The 11,791-nt window shown below is 47.6% G+C and overlaps 1 protein-coding gene across 4 annotated transcripts; it reads left to right on the top strand.

Moving 5' to 3' along the window:
• The first annotated feature begins 968 nt into the window (after positions 1-968).
• Positions 969-10,282, top strand: LOC135441841 (elongator complex protein 5-like). 4 transcript variants are annotated; one of them, XM_064701395.1, is made up of 9 exons: positions 969-1,015; positions 1,507-1,567; positions 2,706-2,786; positions 3,214-3,245; positions 3,335-3,437; positions 4,994-5,172; positions 6,805-6,998; positions 8,139-8,309; positions 9,485-10,282. In XM_064701395.1, the coding sequence occupies exons 1-9, from the start codon at positions 973-975 to the stop codon at positions 9,503-9,505; spliced, it is 885 nt and encodes a 294-aa protein (XP_064557465.1). In that variant the 5' UTR covers positions 969-972; the 3' UTR covers positions 9,506-10,282. The 4 variants fall into 4 exon arrangements, with proteins under 4 accessions (XP_064557465.1, XP_064557468.1, XP_064557467.1 ...); XM_064701398.1 differs by lacking the exon at positions 9,485-10,282 and having other exon boundaries at positions 3,214-3,236; positions 3,330-3,437; positions 8,139-8,275; XM_064701397.1 differs by lacking the exon at positions 4,994-5,172 and having other exon boundaries at positions 3,214-3,437.
• Positions 10,283-11,791: the final 1,509 nt, after the last annotated feature.

Here is an 11,791-nt window from a genome sequence, read left to right as displayed (position 1 = left end):
TTTTCCCTTCTCCAGAAAATTTTTGTTCCTTTCCCCAAATTTTGCCTTTTTCCCCCTTTCCCCACAAATTTCAGAATTTTTTTCCCTTCTACCCCCAAATTTTTGGGGTATTTTCCCCACCAAATCTCGACTTTCCCCCCAAATTTTGGATCCTTCCCTCCCCCCTCCCCAATTTCGGATTTTCCCCATTTTCGCTGGTGCTGGGACCCCTCCCCAATTTGGGTTTTTTTTTGCCGATGATTTTGTACGGGATGAAAATAAAACTGAAATTTTTTGGGGTGGTTTGTGTCGTTTTCTTTATTTCTTGGTTTTTTGGGATCTCCCAGGTCCAGACTTCACCCAAAATTCCCCCCAACCTTTCCCAGGTGTTTATTTTCCATTTTTCTGCTCAAATTCCCGAATTATCTCGATTATTCCGCTCCCAAATCCCACCTGGAGCAGGGATAAAAAACGAAATTTTAAAAAAATTTTAATTCCTGAAAATTGATTTTTTTTGGATTTGGAAATTCGGGATTGAATTGGGAAAATTCTGTGGGAAAAAGGGATCGGGATGAGGCCTGAAAGAAGAGTTCAAAAAGGGAAATTCCCGAAAAATTGGGAATTCCAAGGAATTCCCAGGAATTGCCTCACGTAGTAATGGCGGCGCCCAGGGCGGGACAAACCCCTGGAATTTTTCTGCTTTTTCCGCTTTTTTCCCTTCGTTTCGCATCTTTTTGGTCAAAACCAGAGGAACTGAGGCAAAATCCAAAAAGAAAACCCCAAAAATTCATCAAAAAACCCCAAAATTCTTTAAATTCGCCCTTATCCAAAATGGCGGAGCGCTCGACCGTGCGATGACATCATCTCTGCGCCGCACGTCATCAAGAAGGCGCCGGTTCGAACATGGCGGCGCCCATTTCCGTACGATGCCACGCAGAGAAAATGGCGGCGCCCATTTCCGTATGTGACGTCATCAGGAGGCGCCGCGCGACGATGCTGGAGACGCTGGGGGGGCGCGGGCTGCTGCTCGTGAGGGGTGAGCGCGGTTTTGGGGCGATTTTGGGGCATTTTGGGGAAGTTTTTGGGTTTTTTTGGGATTTTTGGGGTGCTCTGATTTTGGGGGGTGAGGGAGGTGCGGGATGGGGGGGTTTGAAAGGGGTTTGGGGGGTCCCGGGAGGTTTTTGGGGGGTTTTTGAGGGGTTTTGAGGTGGGATTTTGGGGGGATTTTTTGGGAATTTTGGGGTCATTTTTTAGGATTTTGTGAGGGGATTTTTTGGGAATTTCTGGGGGGATTTTTGGGGATTTTTTGGGGAATTTTGGGGATGTTTTTTAGGATTTTGTGAGGGGATTTATGGGGATTTTGAGGTGGGATTTTTAGGGAATTTTGGGGGGATTTTTTGGGAATTTTGGGGTCATTTTTTAGGATTTTGTGAGGGGATTTTTTTTGGAATTTCTGGGGGGATTTTTGGGGATTTTCGGGGGGATTTGGGGAATTTTGGGGGTCTCTCCATCCTCTCCCCCCCTCAGACAGCGCCGACTCCGAGGGGCGGAGCCTCCTGAGGGCGATCGTCAGCGAGGCCGTCAACAGGTGAGGATTTGGGGGATTTTTGGGAATTTTTGGGGGAAATTTGGGAAATTTTGGGAATTTTGGGGGGCTCCGAGGGGATTTTGAGGGGCTTTGAAGGGGTTGGGCTCGGTCAGGAGGAATTTGGGGGAGATTTGGGGGGTCCTGGAAGGGTTTTGGGGGATTTTTGGGGTCTCTGAGGTGATTTTGTGCTCTTGGGGGTGTTTTTGGTGGGTTTTTGGGGGTTTTGGGCATTTTTTAGGGGTTTTGAGGTTTTTTTGAGGTGATTTTTGGGGGTTCTTGGGGTGTTTTCTGGTTTGTTCTTATTTGGGGGGAGTTTTGTGTTTTGGGGTGGTTTTGGGGCGTTTTTTAGGGTTTTTTGGGGTTGGGTTTTTTGGGTTTTACGGGGGTTTTGGGGGAGTTTTAGTGGTTTTTGGTGGTTTCTGGGGATTTTTAGGGTTTTTGGGGTGGATTTTGGGGGTTTTGGGGTGGTTTTGGGGGTTTTGGGTGTTTTTTGGGGGTTTTTGGGGTGATTTTGGGAGTTTTGGGGGTGGTTTTTGCGGTGCTTTGTGGGAGTTTGAGTGGTTTTGGGGTGATTTTTTAGGGGGGTTTTTGGGGAATTTCGAGGGTTTTGGGTGTGGTTTTTGGGGTGGTTTTGAGGTTGTTCTTTGTGGTGATTTTGGGGAGTTTTTGGGGTGGTTTTGGGGGTGATTTTTATGATGGTTTTAGGGGTTCTTGGGGTGGTTTTTATGGATTTTTGGTGTGGATTTTGGGGCAGTTTTTGGGGTGATTTTGGGGCAGTTTTTGGGGTGATTTTGGGGCAGTTTTTGGGGGTTTTTGGGGTGGTTTTTGGGGTTTGTGAGGTGTTTTTGAGGTTGTTTTTGTGGTGATTTTGGGGAGTTTTTGGGGTGATTTTTATGATGGTTTTAGGGGTTTTTGGGGTGTTTTTTGGGGTGGTTTTGGGGCAGTTTTTGGGGGTTTCTGGGCGGGTTTTGTGGGGTTTGGGGTGGTTTTGGGGGTTTTTGGGGTGGTTTTTGGGGTGGTTTTGGGGCAGTTTTTGGGCTGGTTTTGGGGGTTTTTGGGGTGGTTTTGGGGGTTTTTGGGGCGGTTTTTTGGGGTTTTTGGGGGTCCCGAGGGGCTCAGAGCCCCCCAATCCCCCAAGGGCCGAGCAGGTGCTGGTGGTGCTGCTGGAGGTGCCCCGGGAGCAGTTCCAGGAGGGGCTGAGCCCCCACGTCCGGGAGCGGTGAGGGGGCAAAAACACCCCAAAAATACCCCAAAAACCTCCCAAAAATACCCCAAAAATACCCCAAAAACCTCCCAAATTTCCCCCAAATCCCCCCAAATTCCCCCCAAATTTCCCCCCAAATCCCCCCAGATTTCCCTCCAAATTTCCCCAATTTTCCCGCCAAATCCTCCCAATTTCCCCCCCAAATCTCCCCAAATTTCCCCAATTCCTCCAAATTTCCCAAATCTCCCCAAATTTCCCAAATCTCCCCAAATTTCCCCAATTTTCCCCCCAAGGTTCCCCCAAATTCCCCCCAAATCCCCCCAATTTTCCCGCCAAATTTCCCCAATTTTTCCCCCAAATTTCCCCAAATTTCCCTCCAAATTCCCCCAGTTTTCCCCCCAAATTTCCCCAATTTTTCCCCAAATTTTCCCGCCATTCCCAGGCTGCACTTCCGGGACCTTTTCGGGGACCCCCTGGGGTGGGGGCGGGGCCGGGATCCCGCGGAGCGGGGGGGGCTCCTGGGGGAGCTCCTGGGGGCGTGGCCCGACCTTGGCCCCGCCCCCACCCTCGTTCTGGATTCGCTGAGCTGGGCCCTGCTCCGGGAGCCCCTCCCCCACCTCTGCCGCCACCTGGGGGCGCTGCTGACGCGGGGGGGACCCCGGAACGGTGAGAGGGGGGGGAAATTGGAGGATTTTGGGGGATTTGGGTGGGGGGATTTGAGCGATTCTTGGGGGGGGGTTGAGTGATTTTTTGGGGGAGTCTTGGGGGAATTTGGGGGGATTTGGGGGTTTTTTTGAGCGATTTTTGGGGGGTTTTAGGGGGTGTTTTGGGGGATTTTTGGGGGATTTTTGGGGGGATTTGGGGAGGGTCTAGGGGGAATTTCAGGAGGTTTAGTGGAAATTTTGGGGATTTTCTGGGGGAAATTTGGGGGGTTTGGAGGGTTTTGAGTGATTTTTGGGGGGTGTTTAAGGGGGATTTTTGGGGAGGGTCTAGGGGGAATTTCAGGAGGTTTGGTGGAAATTTTGGGGATTGTTTGGGGGGGTTTGGGGGAGGTTTTGGGGGGTTTGGGACATTTGGGTGGGGGGATTTGAGCGATTCTTGGGGGAGGGGTTGAGTGATTTTTTGGGGGAGTTTTGGGGGAATTTGGGGTAAATTTGGGGCTTTTTTGAGCGATTTTTGGGCGGTTTTAGGGGTTTTTTTGGGGGGATTTGGGATGGGTTTTGGGGGAATTTGAGGGATTTTTTGGGGGGGATTTGGGGCATTTTTGGGGTGGGTTTGGGGGTGTTTGGTGGAATTTGGAGAGGGGCTGGGAGGATTTAGGGGATCTATGGGGGACATTGTGGGGATTTTGGGGGGATTTGAGGGATTTTTGGGGGAATTTGTGGGGGATTTGGGGAGATTTTGGGGGCATTTGGGAGAGGTTTGAGGCAAATTTGGGGGGATTTTTGGAGGGATTTTGGGGGAAATTTGAGAGGATTTTTTGGGGGGATTTGCTGGAAATTCTGGGGGAAATTTTGGAGATTCCAGAGGGTTTTGGGGGGATTTGGGGGGATTTGAGGGTGTTCAAGGGGGATTTTTGGGGGCATTTGGGGAGGGTCTAGGGGGGAATTTCAGGAGGTTTGGTGGAAATTTTGGGGATTTTCTGGGGGGTTTTGGGGGATTTGATGGTGTTTTGGGGTATTTGGGGGATTGTAGGGATTTTTTTGGGGGGATTTGGGGGGCACTTGGGTGATTATTGGGAGAATTTGGAGGAGTTCTTGAGTGATTTGGGGGAGTTGGGGGATTTTTGGGGCATTTTTGTGGAGGCTTTGGGGAGAAATTTTGAGGATTTGGGGCAATTTGGGGGATTTGAGGGATTTTTGGGGCAGATTTGGGGGGGATTTGGGGGATTTTTGAGTGATTTGGGGTGATTTGAGGGAAAATTGGGGATTTTTTGGGAGGCTTTGGGGGAATTCAGGGGATTTGAGGGTTTGGGATGGATTTTGGGGGATTTTGGGAGGGTTTTGGTATTTTTGGGAGGATTTGAGGGGTTTGGGGTTTGAGGGATTTTTTTGGGGGGATTTTGGGGTGGGTTTGGGGGAGATTTGGGGCATTTTTGGGGTAGTTGGGAGATTTTGGGGATTTTAGGGATTTTGGGGAGTTTGGGGGGGGATTAAGAAGGATTTTTGGGGTTTTTTTTGCTGATTTTGAGCCCTTTTACCCCAATTTTGGGGTCCCCCCAGAGCCCCCTCCCCGAATTGTGGCGCTGCTGCACCAGGACCTGCACCCCCCCCCGGTTCTGGGGGCTCTCGGGGGTCTCGCCCGGGCCCAGCTGATCCTGGGGGGACCCCCCGAGACCCCCGGAGCCCCCCGGAGGCTGAGGCTGCTCAGGGACCCCCAAAAAAGGGGGGGACCCCTCCAGGTGCGATTTTTGGGGGGATTTTCGGGGGTCCTGGATGGATTTTGGGGGGATTTTGTGACAATTTTTGGGGGTCTTGGGGGGTTTTGAGGGATTTTGGGGGGTCCTGGGGGGGATTTTGAGGGATTTTGGGGGTTCTGGAGGGGTTTGGGGGATTTTGGGGGATTTTTGGGGAGTTCTAGGGGGATTTGGGGGGGATTTTTGTGGGGGGGATTTGGACAATTTTGGGGGGATTTTGGGGGGTCCTGGATGGGTTTTGGGGTGTTCTGGAGGGGTTTGGGGGGAATTTGGGGGGGATTTTTTGGGGGGGATTTGGGCAATTTTGGACAGTTTTGGGAGGTCCTGGATGGGTTTCGGGGGGATTTTGTGACAATTTTTGGGGTCTTGGGGGGTTTTGAGGGATTTTGGGGGTCCTGGGGGGGATTTTGGGGAGTTCTGGAGGGGTTTGGGGGGATTTTGGGGGATTTTTGGGGGTTTTGGGGGTTTTTGGGGGGAATTTGGGCAATTTTGGACAAGTTTGGGGGGATTTTGGGGGGTCCTGGATGGATTTTGGGGGGATTTTTTGACAATTTTTGGGGGTCTTGGGGGGTTTTGAGGGATTTTGGGGAGTTCTGGAGGGGTTTGGGGGGAATTTGGGGGGTTCTGGATGGATTTTGGGGAGAATTTGGGGGATTTTGGGGGGGATTTTTTGACAATTTTTGGGGGTCCTGGGGGGTTTGGGGGGATTTTAAAGGGGATTTTGGGGGTTTAAAAGGGATTTTTGGGGCATTTTTGAGGATTTAGGAGGAGATTTGGGGGTCTTAGGAGGAATTTGAGGGGTTTTAGGGGGTTCTGGAAAAGTTTGGGGTGAGTTTTGGGGATTTGAGATGAATTTGGGGAGAATTTGGGGCATTCTGGGCGAATTTTGGGTGAATTTTGGGGTGGATTTTGGGGTGACTCCTGAGCTGAATTTGGAGTGATTTTGGGGTGAATTTTGGACGAATTGGGAGGGATTTTGGGATGAATTTTGGTGTTAATTTTGGGTGGATTGAGGGTGATTTTGGGGTGGATTTGGGGAGAATTGTGATGCGAATTTGGGGTTTAATTTCTGATGAATTTGGGGTGACTTTGGGGTGAATTTGGGGTGACTTTGGGTTCCATTTTGGGGTGAATTTTGGAACGATTTGCGTTGAATTTTGGGTGATTTTAGGCTGAATTTTGGGCTGAATTTGGGTTCCATTTTGGGGTGATTTTGGGGTGAATTTTGGAGCGATTTGCGTTGAATTTTGGGTGATTTTAGGCTGAATTTTGGGCTGAATTTGGGTTCCATTTTGGGGTGATTTTGGGGTGAATTTGGGTTCCATTTTGGGGTGAATTTTGGAACGATTTGCGTTGAATTTTGGGTGATTTTAGGCTGAATTTTGGGCTGAATTTGGGTTCCATTTTGGGGTGATTTTGGGGTGAATTTTGGAACGATTTGCGTTGAATTTTGGGTGATTTTAGGCTGAATTTTGGGGTGAATTTGGGGTGAATTTGGGCTGCCTTTTGTGGTATTTTTGGGGTGATTTTGGGGGTAATTTGGGCTGGATTTTAGGGTTGATTTTGGGCTGAATTTTGGGTAATTTTGTGTAATTTCGTGCTCTCCCCTCCCCCCAGGAGACCCTCACCCTCCTCCCCGACGGCTCCTTGGGGGGGCCCCCCCCGCCCGACCCCTCCCCAAATTGGGGGGACCCCAAAAAGCCCCAAAATGCCCCAAATGTGGGGGTCAGGACCCCCCTGACCTTTCGCCTGGGGCTGTCGGGGGCCGAGCAGGAGGCGAGGGCGGCCCTGACCCTCCCATACCTGCCCAGGTGAGTCTGGGACCCCAAAATCCTCCTGAAATCACCCCAAAAATCCACCAAAAAAATCCTGAAATTCCTCTCAAAATCCCCTGAAATCACCCCAAAAATCCACCAAAAAAATCCTGAAATTCCTCTCAAAATCCCCCTGAAATCACCGCAAAAATCCTCCAAAAAAACCCTGAAATTCCACCCAAAATCCTCCTGAAATCACCCCAAAAATCCCCCAAAAATCCCTGAAATTCCTCCCCAAAATTACCCCAAAATTCTACCCAAAATCCCCTGAAATTCCTCCCAAAATCACCCCAAAAATCCACCAAAAAATCCTGAAATTCCTCCAAAAATTCCTCCCAAAATCCCCTTAAAATCACCCCAAAAATTCACCAAAACAACCCTGAAATTCCTCCCCAAATCCCCCTAAAATAACCCCAAAAATCCACCAAAAAATCCTGAAATTCCTCCCAAAATTCCTCCCAAAATCCCCCTGAAATCACCCCAAAAATCCACCAAAAAAATCCTGAAATTCCTCCCAAAATTCCTCCCAAAATCCCCTTAAAATCACCCCAAAAATCCCTTAAATTCCTCCCAAAATCCCCTTAAAATCACCCCAAAGATCCGCCAAAAAATCCTGAAAATCCCCCCAAAATTCCTCCCAAAATCCCCCTAAAATCACCCCAAAAATCCACAAAAAATCCTGAAATTCCTCCCAAAATTCCTCCCTGATTTCCCCCCAAAATTTTCCTGCAAAACTTCCCTGATTTTCCCAAAATTCTCCAAAATTTATTCTCTGATCCCCCCAAATTTTCTTCCCAAAATTTTCCCTCCACATTTTTCCTCCCCAAATTTTCCTTCAAATACCACGAATTTCTCTCAAAATTTTACCCCAAAATTTCCCCTCATTCCCAATATTTTCCTCCAAAATTTTCCCCCCAAATTTCCCTAAAATATTCCCAAAATTTTCCCTCTAAATTCCCCTCAAAATCTCCCAAATTTTCCCCCCAATCTTCCCAAAATTCCCAATTTTTCCCCCCAAATTCCCAATTTTTCCCCCCAAAATTTCCCAATTTTTCCCCCCAAAATTCCCAATTTTTCCCCCCAAAATTTCCCAATTTTTCCCCCCAAAATTCCCAATTTTTCCCCCAAATCTTGCAGGGCCGAGCCCGAGGCGCCCCCCGAGGATCTCGAGGACCCCGACGAGGACCTGGAGCTGTGACCCCCCCTGGGACCCCCAAATTTGGGGGGAAAATCCCCAAAAATGGGACCCCAATAAAGGAGCTGCCCCTCCCCCACCCTGCCCTGCTGATTTGGGGGAAGATCCCAAAGGTTTGGGAAAAAAATCTCATTTTTTGGGGAAAAAATCTCATTTTTTGGGAGAAAAAATCTCATTTTTTGGGAGAAAAAATCTCATTTTTTGGGAGAAAAAATCTCATTTTTTGGGGGAAAAATCTTAATTTTTTGGGAAAAAAATCTGAATTTTAGGGGGAAAAATCCTCGGTTTTTTGGGGAAAAAATCTCAATTTTAGGGGGGAAAAATTTCAATTTTTTGGTTAAAAAATCTGAATTTTAGGCGGGAAAAATCTCAGTTTTTTGGGAAAAAGATCTCAATTTTAGGGGGGAAAAATCTCAATTTTAGGGGGGAAAAATCTCAATTTTTTGGGAAAAAAATCTCAATTTTAGGGGGGAAAAATCTTAATTTTTTGGGAAAAAATTCTCAATTTTAGAGGGGAAAAATCTCAATTTTTTGGGAAAAAAAATCTCAATTTAAGGGGGAAAAATCTCAGTTTTTTGGGAAAAAAATTTCAATTTTTTGGGAAAAAAATCTCAATTTTAGGGGGGAAAAATCTCAGTTTTTTGGGAAAAAGATCTCAATTTTTAGAGGTGAAAATCTCCCAAATTTTAATGGGAAAAATCACAGTTTTAGGGGTCAAAATCCCACATTTTGGGGGAAAAAAAATTCCCAGTTTTAGGGGGAAAAATAAAAAAAATCTCAATTTTTGAGGCGAAAATCCAAAATTTTAGAGGAAAAATTTCCTATTTTTAGAGGATGAAAATCCCAAATATTGGGAAAACGATGTTCCCAATTTTAGGAATGAAAATCCCGAATTTTAGGGAGGGGCTTAAATATGAGGCCACGCCCCTCATTTAAATATATTTTAAACAATGTTTGTGGGGACCACACCCCTTATTTTGCATAAGTGAAATGTCAGTCACACACAATGTCCCTCCCATTCTTTTACATAAATTTGCATAAAGGGAGGAGTTGGCTATGCCCCTTGGCAGGCCACGCCTCCTAATTTACATAAGGTTACTTAAACAATAATTTAATAATTTCCGAATTGTGTAAACCACGCCCCCTAATTTACATAAGCGAGTTGTCAATTTCTCCACGTGCATTCATTTTGATAGCAGAGACCACGCCCCTAATTTGCATAAAGTTATCAAGCATTTTACCCTGCAATAATTCCGATGGTAAAACCACGCCTCTAATTTGCATACAGCTGCCAATCATGTCAGCCTGAATCGATTCCAACGGCAGAAACAACGCCCCTAATTTACATAAAGTTGTTGTCAATCATTTTGCCCTGAAAGGATCCCAGAGTAAGAAACCACGCCCCTTCATTTACATGCAGCCTGCCAATCATTTCAGGCTACAACGATCCCAACGGCAGAAGCCACGCCTCTTCATTTACATGCAGCCTGCCAATCATTTCAGTCTACAACGATCCCAACGGCGGAAACCACGCCCCGTTATTTACATGCAGTCAATCACTGTGTAATCACCATAGCAACATTGACCGCGCCGCTAATTTACATAACCCCGCCCACAAGTCACGCCCCTTCAATTAACTCTCATTCCCACAAGCACCGCCTTTCTGTTTAAGCCACGCCTTCCCCATTGAGAGCTATAGACGTTTGACCACGCCCCCCCGTGCGTAGCCCCGCCCCCCGTGCGTGCCCCGGAAGCGCTGCTGCCGGAAGTGCCCCCGGGCGATGGCGGCGCTGGCGGCGGCCCCGGCCGAGCCCCGGTGAGGGCGCGGAGCCCCCGAACCCGCCCGGGCCCGGCCCCGGCAGCGCCTCCCGAGCTCCGGGAGGGGCCGCGCGAGGCGGAGGCGGCGGCGGCGGCGTCGGGGCCGCGGCGAAGCTGGCGGAGCTGGGCCGAGCCGCGCCCGGCGCCGGGACCGGGGCCGGTACCGGGATGATGCGGAGCCAGTGCCTGCTCGGCCTCCGCTCCTTCGTGGCCTTCGCTGCTAAACTCTGGAGTTTCGTGCTTTACCTGCTGAGGAGGCAGGTTCGAACCGTGAGTACCGGGAACGGGAAGCGGGGAGGGAAGCGGGGGTTAACGGGGACGGAACGGGGTTAACGGGAGTGGAGCGGGAACGGAACGGGGTTAACGGGGATGGAACGGGGTTAACGGGAATGGAACGGGGATAACGGGAATGGAACGGGGATAACGGGAGTGGAACGGGGATAACGGGCCCGGGAACGGAGCGGAATTAACGGGGACGGAACCGGGGAATGGAACCGGGAACGGAACCGGGGAATGGAGCGGGTTTAACGGGAATGAACGGAAACGGAGCGGGAGCGAAAGCGGGAATTGATCGGGGATAACGGGAACCGAACGGGAATAACCGGAATGGAACCGGGAGGGACCGGGAGGAGAAAACCGGGAATTCCCGAGAGGTTTCGGGGATTTTTTGGGAATTTTTTTGGGTTTTTTGGGGATTTTTTGGGAATTTTTTTGTGTTTTTTGGGGATTTTTTGGGAATTTTTTGGGGGTTTTTGGGGAATTTTTGGGAATTTTTTTTGGATTTTTTGGGAATTTTTGGGAACTTTGGGAATTTGGTTTTTGGCCTTTTGAGGAATTTTGGGGGGAAATTTTTGGGTTTTTTTTTTTTTTAGGAATTTTTGGGGGATTTTTTTGGGGGGAGTTTCAGGGAATGTTGGGAATTTTTGGGGATTTTTTGGGATTTTATTTTGGGGGATTTTGGGATTTTTTTTAAAATTTTTTGGGAATTCTGGGGATATTTTGGAGAATTCTTTTGGGGGGTTTTCTTTGCTTTTTTGGGGGGGAATTTTTAAGGGTTTTTTTTTGTGGTTTTGGGGGATTTTGGGAGAAGTTTTTGCAGAATTTTGGGAATTTTTTTATTTTTTAAAAAATTTTTTTTTGTGTGTTTGAGGAGTTGCTTGGGAATTTTGGGGCAACTTTGGAGAATTCCGGTGGATTTGGGGATTTTTTGGGGATAAATTTGAGATAAACTCCGAATATTTCGGGATAATTTTGGGCTATTTTGGATAAATTCGGGATATTTTCCATAAATCTCGGATTTTTTGCGGATAAATTTGAGATATTCGGGACAAACTCGGAATATTTTGGGATAATTTTGGGATATTTGGGTTAAATCTGGGGTAAATTTGGGATATTTTCCATAAATCTCGGATTTTTTGCGATTTTTGGGGGTGAATTTGAGATAAACTCCGAATATTTTGGGATATTTGGGTTAAATCTGGGGTAAATTCGGGATATTTTCCATAAATCTCGGATTTTTTGCGATTTTTTTGGGGATAAATTCAGAATATTTCGGGATAATTTTGGGATATTTGGGTTAAATCTGGGGTAAATTCGGGATATTTTCCATAAATCTCGGATTTTTTGGGGATAAATTTGAGATATTCGGGACAAACTCCGAATATTTCGGGATAATTTTGGGATATTTTGGATAAATCTGGGGTAAATTCAGGATATTTTCCATAAATCTCAGATTTTTTGCGATTTTTGGGGGTAAATTTGAGATATTCGGGACAAA

Source organism: Zonotrichia leucophrys, unplaced genomic scaffold, assembly GCF_028769735.1.
Source record: "Zonotrichia leucophrys gambelii isolate GWCS_2022_RI unplaced genomic scaffold, RI_Zleu_2.0 Scaffold_582_31531, whole genome shotgun sequence".
In the NCBI taxonomy this organism is placed as follows: domain Eukaryota; kingdom Metazoa; phylum Chordata; class Aves; order Passeriformes; family Passerellidae; genus Zonotrichia; species Zonotrichia leucophrys.
Note: the sequence above shows the minus strand (reverse complement) of the source record. Positions and strands in the feature narration are given on the sequence as shown.

Coding starts and splice junctions, on each gene's coding strand:
- LOC135441841 (XM_064701395.1), top strand. CDS start 973: ATGCTGGAGACGCTGGGGGGGCGCGGGCTGCTGCTCGTGAGGG. Junction 1,016..1,506: donor CGGGCTGCTGCTCGTGAGGG/GTGAGCGCGGTT, acceptor TCCCCCCCTCAG/ACAGCGCCGACTCCGAGGGG. Junction 6,999..8,138: donor ACCCTCCCATACCTGCCCAG/GTGAGTCTGGGA, acceptor CAAATCTTGCAG/GGCCGAGCCCGAGGCGCCCC.